Source organism: Rhinolophus sinicus, linkage group LG05 (genome assembly GCF_036562045.2).
Source record: "Rhinolophus sinicus isolate RSC01 linkage group LG05, ASM3656204v1, whole genome shotgun sequence".
In the NCBI taxonomy this organism is placed as follows: Eukaryota; Metazoa; Chordata; class Mammalia; order Chiroptera; family Rhinolophidae; genus Rhinolophus; species Rhinolophus sinicus.
In genome coordinates this window covers 176,682,059-176,696,355 of record NC_133755.1, presented here as the reverse complement: position 1 = coordinate 176,696,355, position 14,297 = coordinate 176,682,059, and the positions used below count along the sequence as shown (strand labels likewise).

At 51.3% G+C, this 14,297-nt stretch overlaps 1 protein-coding gene across 3 annotated transcripts in view; it reads left to right on the top strand.

Moving 5' to 3' along the window:
* The window catches only part of EZR (ezrin), a 49,980-nt gene extending 35,924 nt beyond the window's left edge, over window positions 1-14,056 (top strand). For all 3 annotated transcript variants that reach the window (XM_019749506.2, XM_019749487.2, XM_019749514.2), the window contains exons 8-14: window positions 4,329-4,425; window positions 9,617-9,780; window positions 10,187-10,317; window positions 10,923-11,083; window positions 11,408-11,500; window positions 13,035-13,286; window positions 13,492-14,056. In XM_019749506.2, the coding sequence (XP_019605065.2) occupies window positions 4,329-4,425; window positions 9,617-9,780; window positions 10,187-10,317; window positions 10,923-11,083; window positions 11,408-11,500; window positions 13,035-13,286; window positions 13,492-13,656 (1,063 nt within the window). In that variant the 3' untranslated portion in view covers window positions 13,657-14,056. The remainder of the gene's footprint in view (window positions 1-4,328; window positions 4,426-9,616; window positions 9,781-10,186; window positions 10,318-10,922; window positions 11,084-11,407; window positions 11,501-13,034; window positions 13,287-13,491) is intronic.
* Window positions 14,057-14,297: the final 241 nt, after the last annotated feature.

Genomic DNA, 14,297 nt, shown 5'->3' with positions numbered 1-14,297 from the left:
CGAATCACTTAGTCTCTTGCAGAAGTTTGCTATTGCAAGGGGTCAGTCAGATCACCTATAGTAAGAAGTTTTAAAGGACACCTCGACTGGCAGAGGAGAGAGTTTAGGCACATGCCAGGGGCCTCTTAAGAGGGGCCTGCCCTGCCGAGAGCAGAAGCACCCCCTGGACTGGCCCCTCCGGAAGCAGGAGGACACAGCCAGATCAGTGAGTCTTTTCTTCCACTGTGAAAATGTAGGCAGAGCTTTTTCCAGCCCTGTTATCTGCCCCATCGTGGCCTCGAGGCGATGACTCGGCAGTTCTTCCCCATCGGTGGAGCACACAGCGGCCTCCAGCCCAGCCCACCACCCCAGCCTTAAACTTTCTAAATGAAAAATTTCAAACAACTTCCAAAATGGAGAGGATTTTACAGTGAGAGCCATGTGCCTGCAACCAAGATTCTGCCAGAGTGTTCATTGGCTGAATTTAGACAAACACATACCCGTAAAATTCACACTCATCAAGATGTAGCACATTGTCATCACCCTTAGTGGCATATTTTGAATTAAAATTCTTTAACTGTCCATTTTGAAATCATTTCGGACTTTTAAAAGGTTTCAAAACTAGTAACTACAAAGAACCCCCATATGCCCCTCACCCAGCTTCCCCAGATGTGCACAACCTCAGTCCAAGTGCCGAAACTCAGGACGATAGTTAACATTGTACGACACTGACAGTCTGTTGACGGTGTTGCCATCGTAATCAGGTGTCCACTGACATCCCTCTTCTGCCCAGGATCTTACCTGGAGTCCCACCTGCCTTGAGTTGTCACGCCACCCCAGTTTCTTCCCAACTGTGACAGTTCACAGTTTGTCGGGACCATGACACTTTGGAAAAGTACTGGCCCTTGACTTCGTAGAAAGTCCCTCAACTTGGATCTGTTTTCTCCTGATTGCAGTCGAGTTCTGCACTTTGGGCACGGATTCCCAGACACATGCTGTCGGGCCCTCCCATGGCCTTGGGAGGCAGCCCGTGGGTTGGAATACCTTAGTGCTGGCGGTGGTAACCTTACCGCTGGTCAAGGTGGTGTGTGCCAGGCTTCTCCTCCGCGAAGTTACTGCCTCGTCGATGAGTATATTTGGGGGAGAGACTTTGAAGCTTTGTAAATATCCTATTTCTTATCATACTGTCATCTGTTCATTCTAGCATCCCTTGATGAGTCTTACATGAAACTTACTCTGGTATTTGAGAAATGGTCTTATTTTTAATCCCTTTTACGTGTATTAATTGGAATTCTACTGTAAGGAGCCAGTTTCTCTTCTCCATTTCTTTGTTTTTATTATTAGTTTCAGGTGCACAAGACAAAGCAAAACTTAGACGTTTCTCGTTTATATCCCTCACACTGTGTGAACCCCCCTCCCCCCATCCACTATCCCTCTGTACATTCCCCAAATTAATTTTCAAAACCCCGTGGTCATCTTGTGGTTACCGACTATTTTCTAAACCTCTCACCTTCCCCTTATCCCCACCCCTCCATTTCTTTGTTTTGTTATTTCTGCTAATATAGACTCATGAATATTTGTTTCATTCTCTGGGCTATAATCTAATACTGTTATTATCTTGTTGCTCAAATTGTTTGAGATTTGCCTTTATCAGCCCTTGTTAGTTAGCTCCTGTGCCCTTTCAATATGACCCCATTATTTTTTGATCACTTCTTTTCACCTGAAAATATTCAGGATTGTCTTGTACTTTTCCTGCTCAAGGCCTGGAATCAACTATTTCTCCAAAGAGCTCTAGTCCCTGTTATTTAAGAATCTCACTTTTTTTTTAGAAAAAAGAACATGTGGCCCAAGCGTGGACAGACTCACAATATAAATCCTTTAGAACTCTTCTCTATGGGTCCTTCGCCATTCATGTCCCATGTGTGAACTCTTTAAAAAAAGAGAAAAAGAAAGAAATCCTTGTAGACATTAATTTTCTAACTATGGTCAAGAATTAAATGAGGTTCTTTAACTTACATGTGAGTCATAACTTCCATGTTTAGTCTTCATCTTTTGATTCTGCAGTCATGCTTATGAACGGCTATAAATTATTATATGAGCTTTCAGAGTCTTAAAAAGACAAACTTTCCAGACACACCAAAAAGCAGAAGGCTGGAGCCCATGGTGACAGGATGCCCAGCCCTTGAAAGAAAGGTGCCTGTCTAGCCTGCAGGTCCATGTATTTTAGGATTAGAAACTGTTGGGAGGCCTGTAGAAAGCGGGGAGCCAGAGAGCAGATCCTTGCCTCGTTCAAGGTTTGGGAGTTGGAAATCCGACCCGCAGTGTTGACGGTACAGCTGAGAACTGGACAGCAGTCACTTGGTTCCCAGCTCCTGTTGCTACAGGATATTGCTCTTGTGTTTTGGAGGATAGGACTCCGAAACAAGTGCCTGCTTGCTGCCACTCTTCCAGCCTTGGCTTGTGAGGGCAGAGGTCGAAGTCAGTGGCAGGACCAGGTGACACCCTGAGTTCCTTCCAGTGGTCAGGGACCTGTAAACAAAGTTACCTTGTTAAAAATTCTTTATATGAAACTAAAATAACAACCATCTCACTGCATGTTTGTGTGAGTGCTACGAAGCCCGTTGGCCAGATGTGTTTCAGCAGGCGTTGGTCCTCCAGGACAGGGCTCTAAAACGGATGTGGACCAAAAAGATCTGGCAGTTACAACCATAGCCTGGCCAGTGTCCCGGCATCGTCCCTCCAGGTGTGCTTGTCCTGTGTCCCGAAAGAGCCATCTGTAGGGCTTAGGTGCCCTCTCCTGGCTTTCAGAGGCCACCCCCACCCCACCTGGACCTGGCTTATGTTGTTATGGCAAGACCTACGTTGCCCATCAGTGTTTCTTTAAACATGTCGGTAGGCTGTAGAGTCCTCCCACCGCTGCTGTTTTCTAAATTAAAGTTTTTATGGCATGTGGGAAAGGACTGACTGTTTCTGATGGCAGTGTCTCTAGTGGCTTGGGGATCTGTGTTACATCTAGAATGGTATCCATGGTGAAAAGTGGTGGAGGAAGAGGGTGGGGCTCCTGGTCGGCAGAGCAGTGTGGTCTTGAAATCATAGGAACTTCCCCAGGAATGCTAACTTAAAACGCCCGAGTCCAGCTAGTAGTGGAGTGGTAGTGATCAAACAGCACAAGATGGGGGCTTTTGTTAGGGGTATATAGTCTGGCAGTGGCTCCGAAGGTGGAGGATGACCGGGAAGGGAAATGCGCGTCACCAAGAACCGGAAGAGCAGAATCCATCCCAAGCCCTCAACCCATCAAGAGGATACAACAGTCGTAAATACGTGCACTCCCAGCACCGCAGCCCCTAAATAGATCAAGCCAATATTGGTTATCTGAAGGGAGAAATAGACGACAACACAGTAACAGCAGAGGCCTTCAGCGCCCCACTTCAGCAATGGATGCATCATCCTGACAGAAAACCAACAAGGAAGTGTTGGGTTTGAGCCACACCAAGCCCGTTTCCGTTTCCGTGAGTGAGCAGCCCCTCTGAGTACAGTACAGCACGTGTAGCGAACACAAGACGAGAGCTCTGCCATCAGGAAGCTTAGCAAAGAGCTAAGTAATAGCGCGATAATTTAAATAGCGTGAGGAGAACAGTTTGTGTAGCATAAGAGACTGCAGGCTGAGCGGGGAAAGCCTGTTGAGGGAGAGCGAGCTGGCCTCACGCGTGCAGGTCGGGGTGAGTAGAGAAGGAGGGGCCCTTCCAGGCAGGGCACCGCCGTGAAACCCCGTGTTGGAAGGATGGCGTGAATCAGGAAGCTGGGGCTAGCTTAGAAGACTTGGATGCTAAGTTAAGGACTGTGGGTTTCACCTTGTAGAAATGGGGGAGGGGTGTTAACATTTTTGAAGAGGAGAATGGATTAACTAAAAGGAACAGTCATCGGACCAGCAAACTGAAACCAGGGTTCTGGCAACAAGGAATCGGTTACAAGGCTGCTGGCGTGTAAGAGGTGGGATTAGGATGGTGATGTGGGAATGCCAGAGATTCCAGACAAAGGATGGAAGGATGGGCATGGTTAGAAACCAAAGTTGATTTCAAGATTACAAGCTGGGGTGACTAGACGCAGTGAGATACCCGAAACTGAGAAAGACTAATGTTAAGTGGGAACTTACTGAGGTTTTCTGGAGCTTGAACCTGACAGTCACCTGACTTACCTAAGACAGGTAGGCACTTTTGGTCATGATGTATATTATATATTATGCTTCCTGGGCTAGCTTTATACTCTGTAAAATTGAACTAGAAATACAAAGGCTAGTTTGCAAACCTCTCTTAAACACATCTAACCTTAACCCACTTTTTTAACCTCAGGTTAACCCCAAAGATTGGCTTCCCGTGGAGTGAAATCAGGAACATCTCTTTCAATGACAAAAAGTTTGTCATTAAGCCCATCGACAAGAAGGCACCTGTAAGTTCATGTGGATTCTTCTCAGGGGTTACTGTTTTTCGTTCTAACAGCCAGATGTGTTTTCAGGACATATCAGATGTCTGCCTAAGTGACAAGGAGCGGTGATGACCTGTAAGGGTGGGGGGACATTGCCAGCAGGTTACACTGAGAGTCAAGGATTCCTCAAGCCATGCGACTGACCATTGCAGTGGGAGGTTATTGTGGAGGCCAGATGGCCATCAAAAGCTAGCTGACTGTCACCTAAGTTTCAGATGTCTTCATTCCTTACAAAGAAAAGGGCAGTTCTGAGTCGTTGACCTTTGCCAAATGATAAGCATTTCTAGGCTTGTGAAATGTGCGTGTTCGTGTGGAAAACCAGCAAAGCCTCCAAGTCTGTGTGCCTGCTATGTGGGGCTCACGTACCTGCCTGGAGCACGGATGACAACTGCTGCAGGCCTCAGGGGCCGGAATTTGACTTTCAGAGCTGCCCTTGCCACTTGCCCCTGCTAGGGAAGGTCAGACTTGCGTCCAGAGCATTGCAGATGCCCACAGAACACCTGCACCTCACCTGCGACTTCTGTGGTGCAGATCTAGGCCTCTGCTCTTCTTAGCTCACCAGCCCCTGCCCCTCAAGTGATCGTTACCCAGGCACCTTCACGCTGGTGCTGGGGTCACAAACGTCCCCTCGCAAAGATGAGACTTGTGGGCAGTCATCCTGGGAGGACTTAGCCAGAAGTAGGGCTTCACATCCTAGACTTTAAAGAATACTGAATGTCATTTAATAGCTGGAAAGAGAGCACATTATGGAAATTTGGTTTTATTGTTTGTTCTCAGAAAATTTAAGACATACATACGTACTATCGTGTGGCGGAATGGTGGGGCGTTTGTTTTCTAATCAGAAATCTGGTTCTTAAAAACATGGCCACTTGAAGAAACTCGGTTATCCTCCTCCTTAGAGCCTGTTCTGAATTTTACCAAAATTATAGCTTGGAAAGGACTTTGTGTCTCATGTAATTTTTGTTCCTTAGTTACAGTGTTAGGCTTAGGGAGGCAAACATGGGCTGCGCTCCAGGCTGGACGTCTGGGAGCCCTCCTGGGCTTGGGCACTGCTTGGCAATGGTCATCAGCCCCCGTGGAACAGCGTGTGGCAGTATTGCCCAGCTGCCCCTCCCTGCATATGGGTTAGTCCTGCCTAAGTGAAAAGCAGAGGTCTCGGCTCTGAAAGTATTTTGTTTTTTATTGAAAACGTTTCCTGCTGTTTGTGAGCTCTTGACTCCTCCACGGGCAGCTGCAGTTATTTAAAATTAAACTAGCATTTCATACAGACGCTTGAGCTCCATGATAACAGGGCACATTAATGTGCAGCACACGAACCAAGGGTCATCAGGTACCCGTGCTGTGTGGGCGTGAGACAGGGACAGTTGGGAGACCGAGAAGACCCTGAAGTCCCCACGTAGGCTGCCGTCTGCTCAGGGAGATGTTGCTAAGTTTTCAGAACCTTTTATTCTCTTTTTGATTTGACTGACAGAAGCAGGAATTCTGGACTGTTTAAGAATTGTTGTGTTTTTTAAATTTGGTGTTTAGCTTTTAAAAAGCTGCAGGATAATTCCTGATCATATAACCCCAGCAGACAATGATAACGCATCTAGTTGCTTTATCCAGGTGTACTTTTACCACATGATAGAGCTATGTGAGGCCGTTACTTACAGGAAAAGCAAAACAAAACCCGCAGAGAAATGTGCACACTACGTGTCAGACACCGTTCCAGGGCTGTGTACACAGTGTGACCAGGCCGGGGTCCCCACCCTCATGAAGCCCTTGCTCTAGTGGGAGAGGTGGATGAAAACAGGTACACCAGTGTGGCAGTGAATTGAACAATGCAGGTGTCATTAAATAGCAAATCAGCAATCTCCTTTGCTATTTAAAGGAGACGGGGCGACCAGGGACAGTGAGAGCAGGGATTGCTTCAGATGGTTGTGTTGGGAAGGCCCCATGGAGGAGGCGGCCTTTGCCCAGGCTCATGCCGTGGGCGGTGTGATGTTAGGAGCTGGTGAGGGACCCGTCCCTATACTCTCCACACCTCCCAGGGCAGCACTGCCCAGCCTCAGTCTTTGCCTCTGGGACCAAAAAAAAAAATCAAGTTTCCAAGTTTGAACTTTTCTGTAAGAGCCAGAAAAGGAAACCCTGGGGGTTGAGTTGACTGGCTGACAAGGCACAGGATTCCTTATCAGCCCCACGCCACGGTTTCTACAGCGAACTCACAAATGAGCCATTGTCCAGACCTGCTCCCTGTGACCCGGAGTTTCCCTCATAAAAGCCGGTTTCTCCTCCCTGCCAGTTCACACACTGCCATGTTGTGAGTCTTGTGATGGGACCTTAACTGTCATAAATGTTCCAATACTGCCCAGGTGGCCCTGTGAGGGGCCAAGACCTGCTGTCCCCCCCAGAAAAGGGCCTTTTGTTCCTGTGGCCTCATGGGAAAGGCAGAGGCTCTCAGGCACCTAACTGTTTAATCGCTTTGAAATGTTGAAGAAAGGAGAACTTGCATTTATTTCACTGTGACCAGCTCTGTGCTCAGCTTCTTTCACCATGACCTTGGCCCTTACCCCCCCACTCCCCTCCCTGGGCTGAGGGGTCCCTGATGGGGGGAGGGCCTGTCCTAGGCGTTTTCCTGGTTCACTCCTTGACCACTTGGAAGGTTGCTTTTGGATTTGTTTCCTAGAACTTTTCCTTGTGCCTGGAGTTTTCATTTTCACGACATCCGTTCTCTGCCAGAGTTTAGGATGCCTGCCCCAGGTCTCGGCAGTGTCGTGGTTTTGCCTTAGGAGACATTGGCTGGAGACTTGGATTTAGAAATTTTTAATAATTGATACGGTTTTCAGATTTCGTTTTTAACTTGAAGTGAGAAGCTGACCTTCAAAGGCAGCGTGAGGGATTTCCTCCACCTCCCTGCCACACGCAGGCTCGCAGGACACGCACTCTCCCCTGTTCTGTTCCCAGCTGTCTCTTGATTTTTCAAACTGACTGTTTTCTAAGGAGGAGTTGATGCTAATCAGAGTTCCTTTGCAAATACTTCAGAGCCACAGTCAAGACCTATTTGGGTAGCATGCCTGCCTGTGCAGCCAAAACACAAGGTTGTTTTCTCTTGTGTAATAAGAGACAGGTGGGTAATAAAAACACCTGTTTCTCCCAGCCCCGCGGACACCTCCTTGGGAAACCCGATGACTTAATAACAATGTGTGAAACCCCAAGGAGCACCCCACCCAGGAAGTTTGTGGGCTCTCAGCCTTGACATTATTCTGTCCCCAGTGTTTCTGGAACAGCTGAAAAGGCCAAGAAGCTAAGTAGGTCCTTCTTGGGCGTGTTGATTAGCCTGTCACACGCATTCCTTCAGGTTTCAGAACTCGATGTGGAACGTAGGGCACTGTTTCTTTGTTTCGGCCACACTGTCCCTGTCCCAGTGGTCAGAATCTGGACACTGAGGGCCCCACTGTTGGGAAGAGGCAGTAGATAAGGGGTTTTGTTTTTGTTTTTTTAATTGGGGAACAGTGGGGAACAGCATGTTTCTCCAGGGCCCATCAGCTCTAAGTCGTTGTCCTTCAATCTAGTTGTGGAGGGTGCAGCTCAGCTCCAAGTCCAGTTGCCATTTTCAATCTTTAGTTGCAGGGGGCGCAGCCCACCATCCCATGCGGGAATTGAACTGGTAACCTTGTTAAGAGCTTACACTCTAACCAACTGAGCCATCCGGCTGCCCCTCCGACAGCTCAGCAGCGGCTCCTTGTCTTCAATCTGGTTGCAGAGGGCGCAGCTCACTGGCCCATGTGGGAATCAAACCAGCAACCCTGTTAGGAGCTCGCGCTCTAACCAACAGCTACCCAGTCACCTGACAGGCATTTTAAAAAATTTCTAAATCATGTTTCCCTTCCTGCCACCTACATTTATCACAGCAGTAGCAAGGAGCTCGGAAACAAGCTCGTGTCATCGTGTCTTAAACTTCTGTAGTCACTAGTCATAAAGTTCTTGGATGCTGCATTTTTCTTCTCCTTTTTAAGACGGCTTCTCCACTGGCGTTTTTTCAGGGCAGCCCGCAATCTGAGTTAGCATTTTGTGTACCAGCCAACTTGTCCTGTGCCGGACACATTCTGAGCCCTTACAAACATTGTCTGATTTAATCACCACGCCAACCCCCAGGAGGTTACTGTCACCCTGGTTTGTAGTTGGAGACACTGAGGCTCAGTGGCTTGTGCAGGGTCGTGGGGCGTAGATGTGGCAGTGCTGCACGAACCGTGCGTTGCCTGGCAGAAGTTTGTTGAGCACCAATAAACGCTGAGCGTTAGTTTGGTCCTGGAAGTAGAGAGATGAATGAACATGGCCCTGCTCTCAAGGGAGCTGATGACTGTCTAGTGAGGGAGAGAGACCAAGCAAGTCAGCAGAGCAGCGGCCAGCACCATGGCTCATCACTGTTGAGTGCGGGCACACACAGAAGTGCTGGTTAATCACGGGAGGAGGAGAGGTCACGAAAGGTGCCTTAATGTGATTCCATAGAAGTGTTGATGTCCTCGAGTATATGGGATTGGACGTGACATTCCAAAGAGGCGGGGCTGTTTGGGGACATGCTGACAGGTATGAAAGAGCGCAGTGTAGGTGAACAAGGGCTCTGGGGCCAGAGTGGGATGGCTTTCCCGTGTGCTAGGTCGTGGCATTTGTACATGGTCTTGGGGCTCACAGGGCGCCACGGACGGCCGGCAGGGCCGGATCCATGTGCTGGTGGCAGTGGGAGGCGGAGGTAGAGGCTGAGGGGGCGGACGCACGGGACGCTCACTAGAAGTTGTGGAGGTCCCGGCAGGAATTGGGGACGTGGCTGTGGGTGGAGAGGACAGAGAACGTTAGCCTGAAGGTCAGGAAGCACTGAGACTCAGGGTGCTGGGCTCTGAGGCCCTGAGACCCCTCACTCTGGAGCAGCTTTGTAGTCCAGCCGTGGGGTTTCGTACGTGCACACCCTCCATCTGCTTGTCCTGAAGCGTGTGTGCCCCATGGCACCGAGAACTTGCATTTCTGACACCTCGTGGTCACGTGGGGTCAGTGGCTTTATCTAGAAGCCCCGTTCTGGCCCCCATTCTCTGCTTCGTTAGTTCTCTTAGCACAAGTATCTAGAACTTTGTGAAGCGGGTTTGGGGGCAGGAGCCCCGAGTCAGCGCCCGTTCTGCTCTAGGACTTCGTGTTCTACGCCCCCCGCCTGCGCATCAACAAGCGGATCCTGCAGCTGTGCATGGGCAACCACGAGCTGTACATGCGCCGCCGCAAGCCCGACACCATCGAGGTGCAGCAGATGAAGGCCCAGGCCCGGGAGGAGAAGCACCAGAAGCAGCTGGAGCGGTGAGTGGGCTACAGGCCACGGGGAGCGCGGCCCGGGCCCCGACAGCCCTGCCTGTGGGGCAGCTTCGGTGCCGGCGCTGGTCGCCGTAGGAGGGGCTGGTGGGGTAGGACCTGTCGCCATGTGGGATCGGCCCTCAGCCGCCTCGCTGTGGGCTGGGCGGTGGCAGAGCCCAGTGCTCAGGGCAGCTGGGGCAGTGCTGCCACTTCCTTAGTCCCGGCTGGGTGCTGGGGACAGTGGGTGACCAAGAAGCAGCTGCTCCTTCACATTGCTGGGGCTGGTGACGGGCTGGGTCCGGGGGCAGCGGGCATCTGGCAGGGGTGGCTGGCTGTTGCAAAGTGTGCTGACAGCACACATGCCCGCAGATTCTCAACCCTGCTGCGCTGCCTCTCACCCTCCCTGTAACAGGCAGCAGCTGGAGACTGAGAAGAAAAGGAGAGAAACCGTTGAGCGAGAGAAGGAGCAGATGATGCGGGAGAAGGAGGAGCTCATGCTGCGGCTGCAGGACTACGAGCAGAAAACCAGGAAGGCCGAGAAAGGTGGGCCGCGCCCGGCAGGCATCAGCACACACACGGGAGGAGGCCCCGTCTCAGTTACACACAGCACCAAGGATGCAGACTGACAGAGGCGGGAGACACGGTTCTTCGATTAGAAAATAGCTCTGTGCTTGATTACCATCTGTGCTAAATGCTTTATGAACATTAGCTTCCTAAATTTTCCCCCAGTCCTAGGAGGTGAGGCCTGAGTTGTCCCGTTTTCCTGAAGACGATGTTAAGGTTTAGCAGGTAGAAGAGGTTTTCCAAGGTCCCAGAGTGCCCGAGCTAAGCTCCTTCCCCCTCTGCTCCCCAAACATGAAGCGGGGCTGAGCAGGCATTCTGGCTTCTGAGGAGAGCAGTGCCCGATGTGTGGGAGAGGCTGGCTCTTCTCAGTGCTGTGCAGCAGCTCTGACCATCGTAAGCACAGAGCACTTTCCTGTTGGTGGCAGTGCAAGCAGCCTGTCACCCTGAAACTCGGTCCACTGCTCTGAGGCTTGTGCTGCAACTCCCGCCCGTGACCCCATCCAATCCCCGCACCAGGAGCTTCGGGCTGGACTCCAGGCCCCTGACAGAGCCCGTGAGCAGCTCTGGTTCTGTGTCCCCTGCAGAGCTCTCGGACCAGATCCAGAGGGCCCTGCAGCTGGAGGAGGAGCGGAAGCGCGCCCAGGAGGAGGCCGAGCGCCTGGAGGCCGACCGCATGGCCGCTCTGCGCGCCAAGGAGGAGCTGGAGAGGCAGACGGTGGATCAGATAAAGAGCCAGGAGCAGCTGGTAGGAGTCACCCGGCTTTCACGATGCTGAATTATGGAGAGGCTGTCTCTGGGGATTGAAAAAGTGACACCTGCCTCACAATAATTTCTGTCGGGGCTGTAAAATGATCTGCCTGGGGGTGTAAAGTGGCCGGTGGGGAGGGGCCGTGCTGGTGGCTGGGCCTCGTGCAGTCGGGGTCAGACGGGTCTCAGACACGTGGGCAGCGATGGACACTGCCGGCCTGGGAGGAGGGCGGGACATAGCCGTGCTACACGGGAGGCTGTCGATTCACAAATGGACTCTTGAAAGCGTTCCAGAAGTAATTTCAGCTTTGCTCCGTGACAGGCTGCGGAACTCGCAGAGTATACCGCCAAGATCGCCCTCCTGGAAGAGGCGCGGAGGCGTAAGGAGGACGAGGTAGAGGAGTGGCAGCACAGGGTGAGTGGCACGCGGAGTCCTCGCAGAGCTGCGCCACCCTCAGTGGGCCCTTGTGTGGCAGGCGGGGGCACAGACCAGGGCCCGGCTGGCATGGCGCATCGAGAGCCTCGGGGGCATTTCGCAATGCTCTGCCGATACTAGTTGTACTTCTCAGACCGAAATCTCCGTAGGAATGGGCCTGCCCTTGTGCACGAGCAAGTACATTGTTGGATTATCAGGGGAACAAAGAGCCACTATTCATTTCTACCCACTTTGCTCGCCACCCTGAACTGTTCAGTCCTACCAGGCAGCCCCCACCAGGAACTAGCTTTAAATCAGATTATGTGGGTGCCCCCAGCAATGGGCCACAGTGCCTGAAATAACCCCTCTCCTGACTGCTGCTATATGCAGCATGGCACCGTGGAAAGGTCTGGACTAGGGAGGTGTCCAGATTGGAGTGAAAGTCCAGACTCTGCCCCTCATTTGCTGTGTGACTGGGCAAGTGGCCTCACCTCTCTGAGCCTCATTTCCTTATAGCAGATGGGAAGTAATACCCAACTTCTAAGGTTGCTCTGAGGACCCCACAGAGGTTTAATAAATTGCAGCCATAATAATGAGAACATGTCTCACTCCAGCATCTGGAGAGCCTAACCTGTCTGTCTATCCATGAGTTTTCACACCCCCCAGGAAAGCACGGGCCCTGGGGAGCTTTGGGTGTGGTACAGAGTATAGACCTCAGCCAAGCTGTGGGGGCCCCCTCCCCTCCTGCCTGTCCTTCTCCCTTTCTGGGATGCCTGGTGTCTCTTCCTCACTAGTCTTCACCCCACCCCCACTTCCCAACCCAAGTTCCCTGCAGAAGACTTCAGTCCTTAGGTTTTTAGAGAAAGTGCTTATTATAAAGGATTAAGTGAGAAAAGCTAGTTATAAAACAGGTACAAACTAAGCATATCTGTGGGGTCAGGGTGGCAGTGAAGTGGGAGGGATTGAGTGTGTGTACCCCTGAGAAGTTGCTGGAAGGCTTAGGGGTGACGGGGTGATGACAGATAGGAAAGGGGTTGAGCACAGTGCTGGTGGGCAGTGAGGACCTCAGTAAATGGTGGCCACGCAAGACAAGGGAGTAAAGCCACACACCAAACTGAGAGTGGCTCTTTCTAGAGACTGGGGGATTCTTTTTTCTTTAATAATTTTTTAAAAATACATATGAGCATATACTAGGGTTATAGACAGAAAAAAAGTTCTGATACTTAGACAAATGTCAAGCCCCTGGCATCAGTTGCTGTCTTCATGCTCTGAGCACGATTGGTCACAGGATAACTGAGAATCCGGAGCCCCAGCCGGAAGAGGCTGGTGAGCCCCTGCAAGGGACACCTGTGATCAGCCACAGTCTCCCTCCTCCAGCGCCTGCTGCACGCAGCCTGCCAGGAGGAAGGGAGAGGAGGGGGCGAGAGAGGGGCAGAAAAGGAGAACGTAAAGAAAAGGTGATTCTGGAGAAAATGGTCCAAACACGAGGCTCTGTGTGACAAGTTCTCACCTGTCTGCTGATTTGCTTTTGAAGGCCAAAGAAGCCCAGGATGACCTGGTGAAGACCAAGGAGGAGCTGCATCTGGTGATGACAGCCCCCCCACCCCCGCCGCCCCCCGTGTATGAGCCAGTGGGCTACCACGTCCAGGACAACCTGCAGGAGGAGGGCACGGAGTACACGGGCTACAGTGCCGAGCTGTCCAGCGAAGGCATCCTGGACGACCGCAACGAGGAGAAGCGGATCACCGAGGCCGAGAAGAATGAGCGTGTGCAGCGGCAGCTGATGGTGAGAGGCGGGGTGGGCCCGCGGGGATCCCCGCCTTAGCGCTCAGGGCTTCCTTGGCTGGCCCCTGGAGCAGACGGCCTGGAGATGGCATAGAACGGGCACCCTCTTCCTGGGAGGGATGGCAGGGCTCTGCATCTCCCAACCTCCGTGCTGCTGTGAGGTGGCTGAGAAGGCCGGTCCTGACCGATGCTTATTGATGTTGCAGACACTGTCCAACGAGCTGTCCCAGGCCAGAGACGAGAACAAGAGGACCCACAATGACATCATCCACAATGAGAACATGAGGCAAGGCCGGGACAAGTATAAGACGCTGCGGCAGATCCGGCAGGGCAACACCAAGCAGCGCATTGACGAGTTCGAGGCCATGTGAAGGCCGCCGCGACCGGGCGGGGTGGAGCCTAGCGCCTGCGAAGGGCGGAGCCTCGCACCTGGCCTCCACCGAGGGTCACACTCAGACTCTAAAACTTGTATTTGTAGTTCTCTAAATCTAGACCCCTCCTCGCACTCCAGTTCTTTAAAAAGAGTAGTTATTTCAGTGGGAATATTCTGGGGCTGGGACCAGTGGGAGCTTCCCTGGTTTATTTTTCCCATTTGTATCATAGTGCCAAACAGGCCTGATTTTTATTATTATTATTGAATCACTTCCTGTCTTATGCTTGGAGCAGGGCTGACTGAATTAAGGAAAGATAACCTGTAAAGTCTGAATAGCAAACTCCATGCTGGCATGTGTGATACAAGATTCAGTATAATTAAAACCACATCGTGGCTTATATTCTGTGCCATACTTTTTTCTGTATTTGAAATTAGCTCAAATTGATTTGTACTTGATTTCTATGAAGGATGCATCTTTGTATATTTATGTTTTTTGAGGGGTGACATTAGTTTGAAAACAGTCTAAAGCACTGCTTTACACACGGGCACACAGTGACTCCACCCTCCGGTCCTTCAGTTCAGCTGACAAAATCCTGTGACCATTCCGGGTAAACAATACAGGAGGACACTGCACTCTTG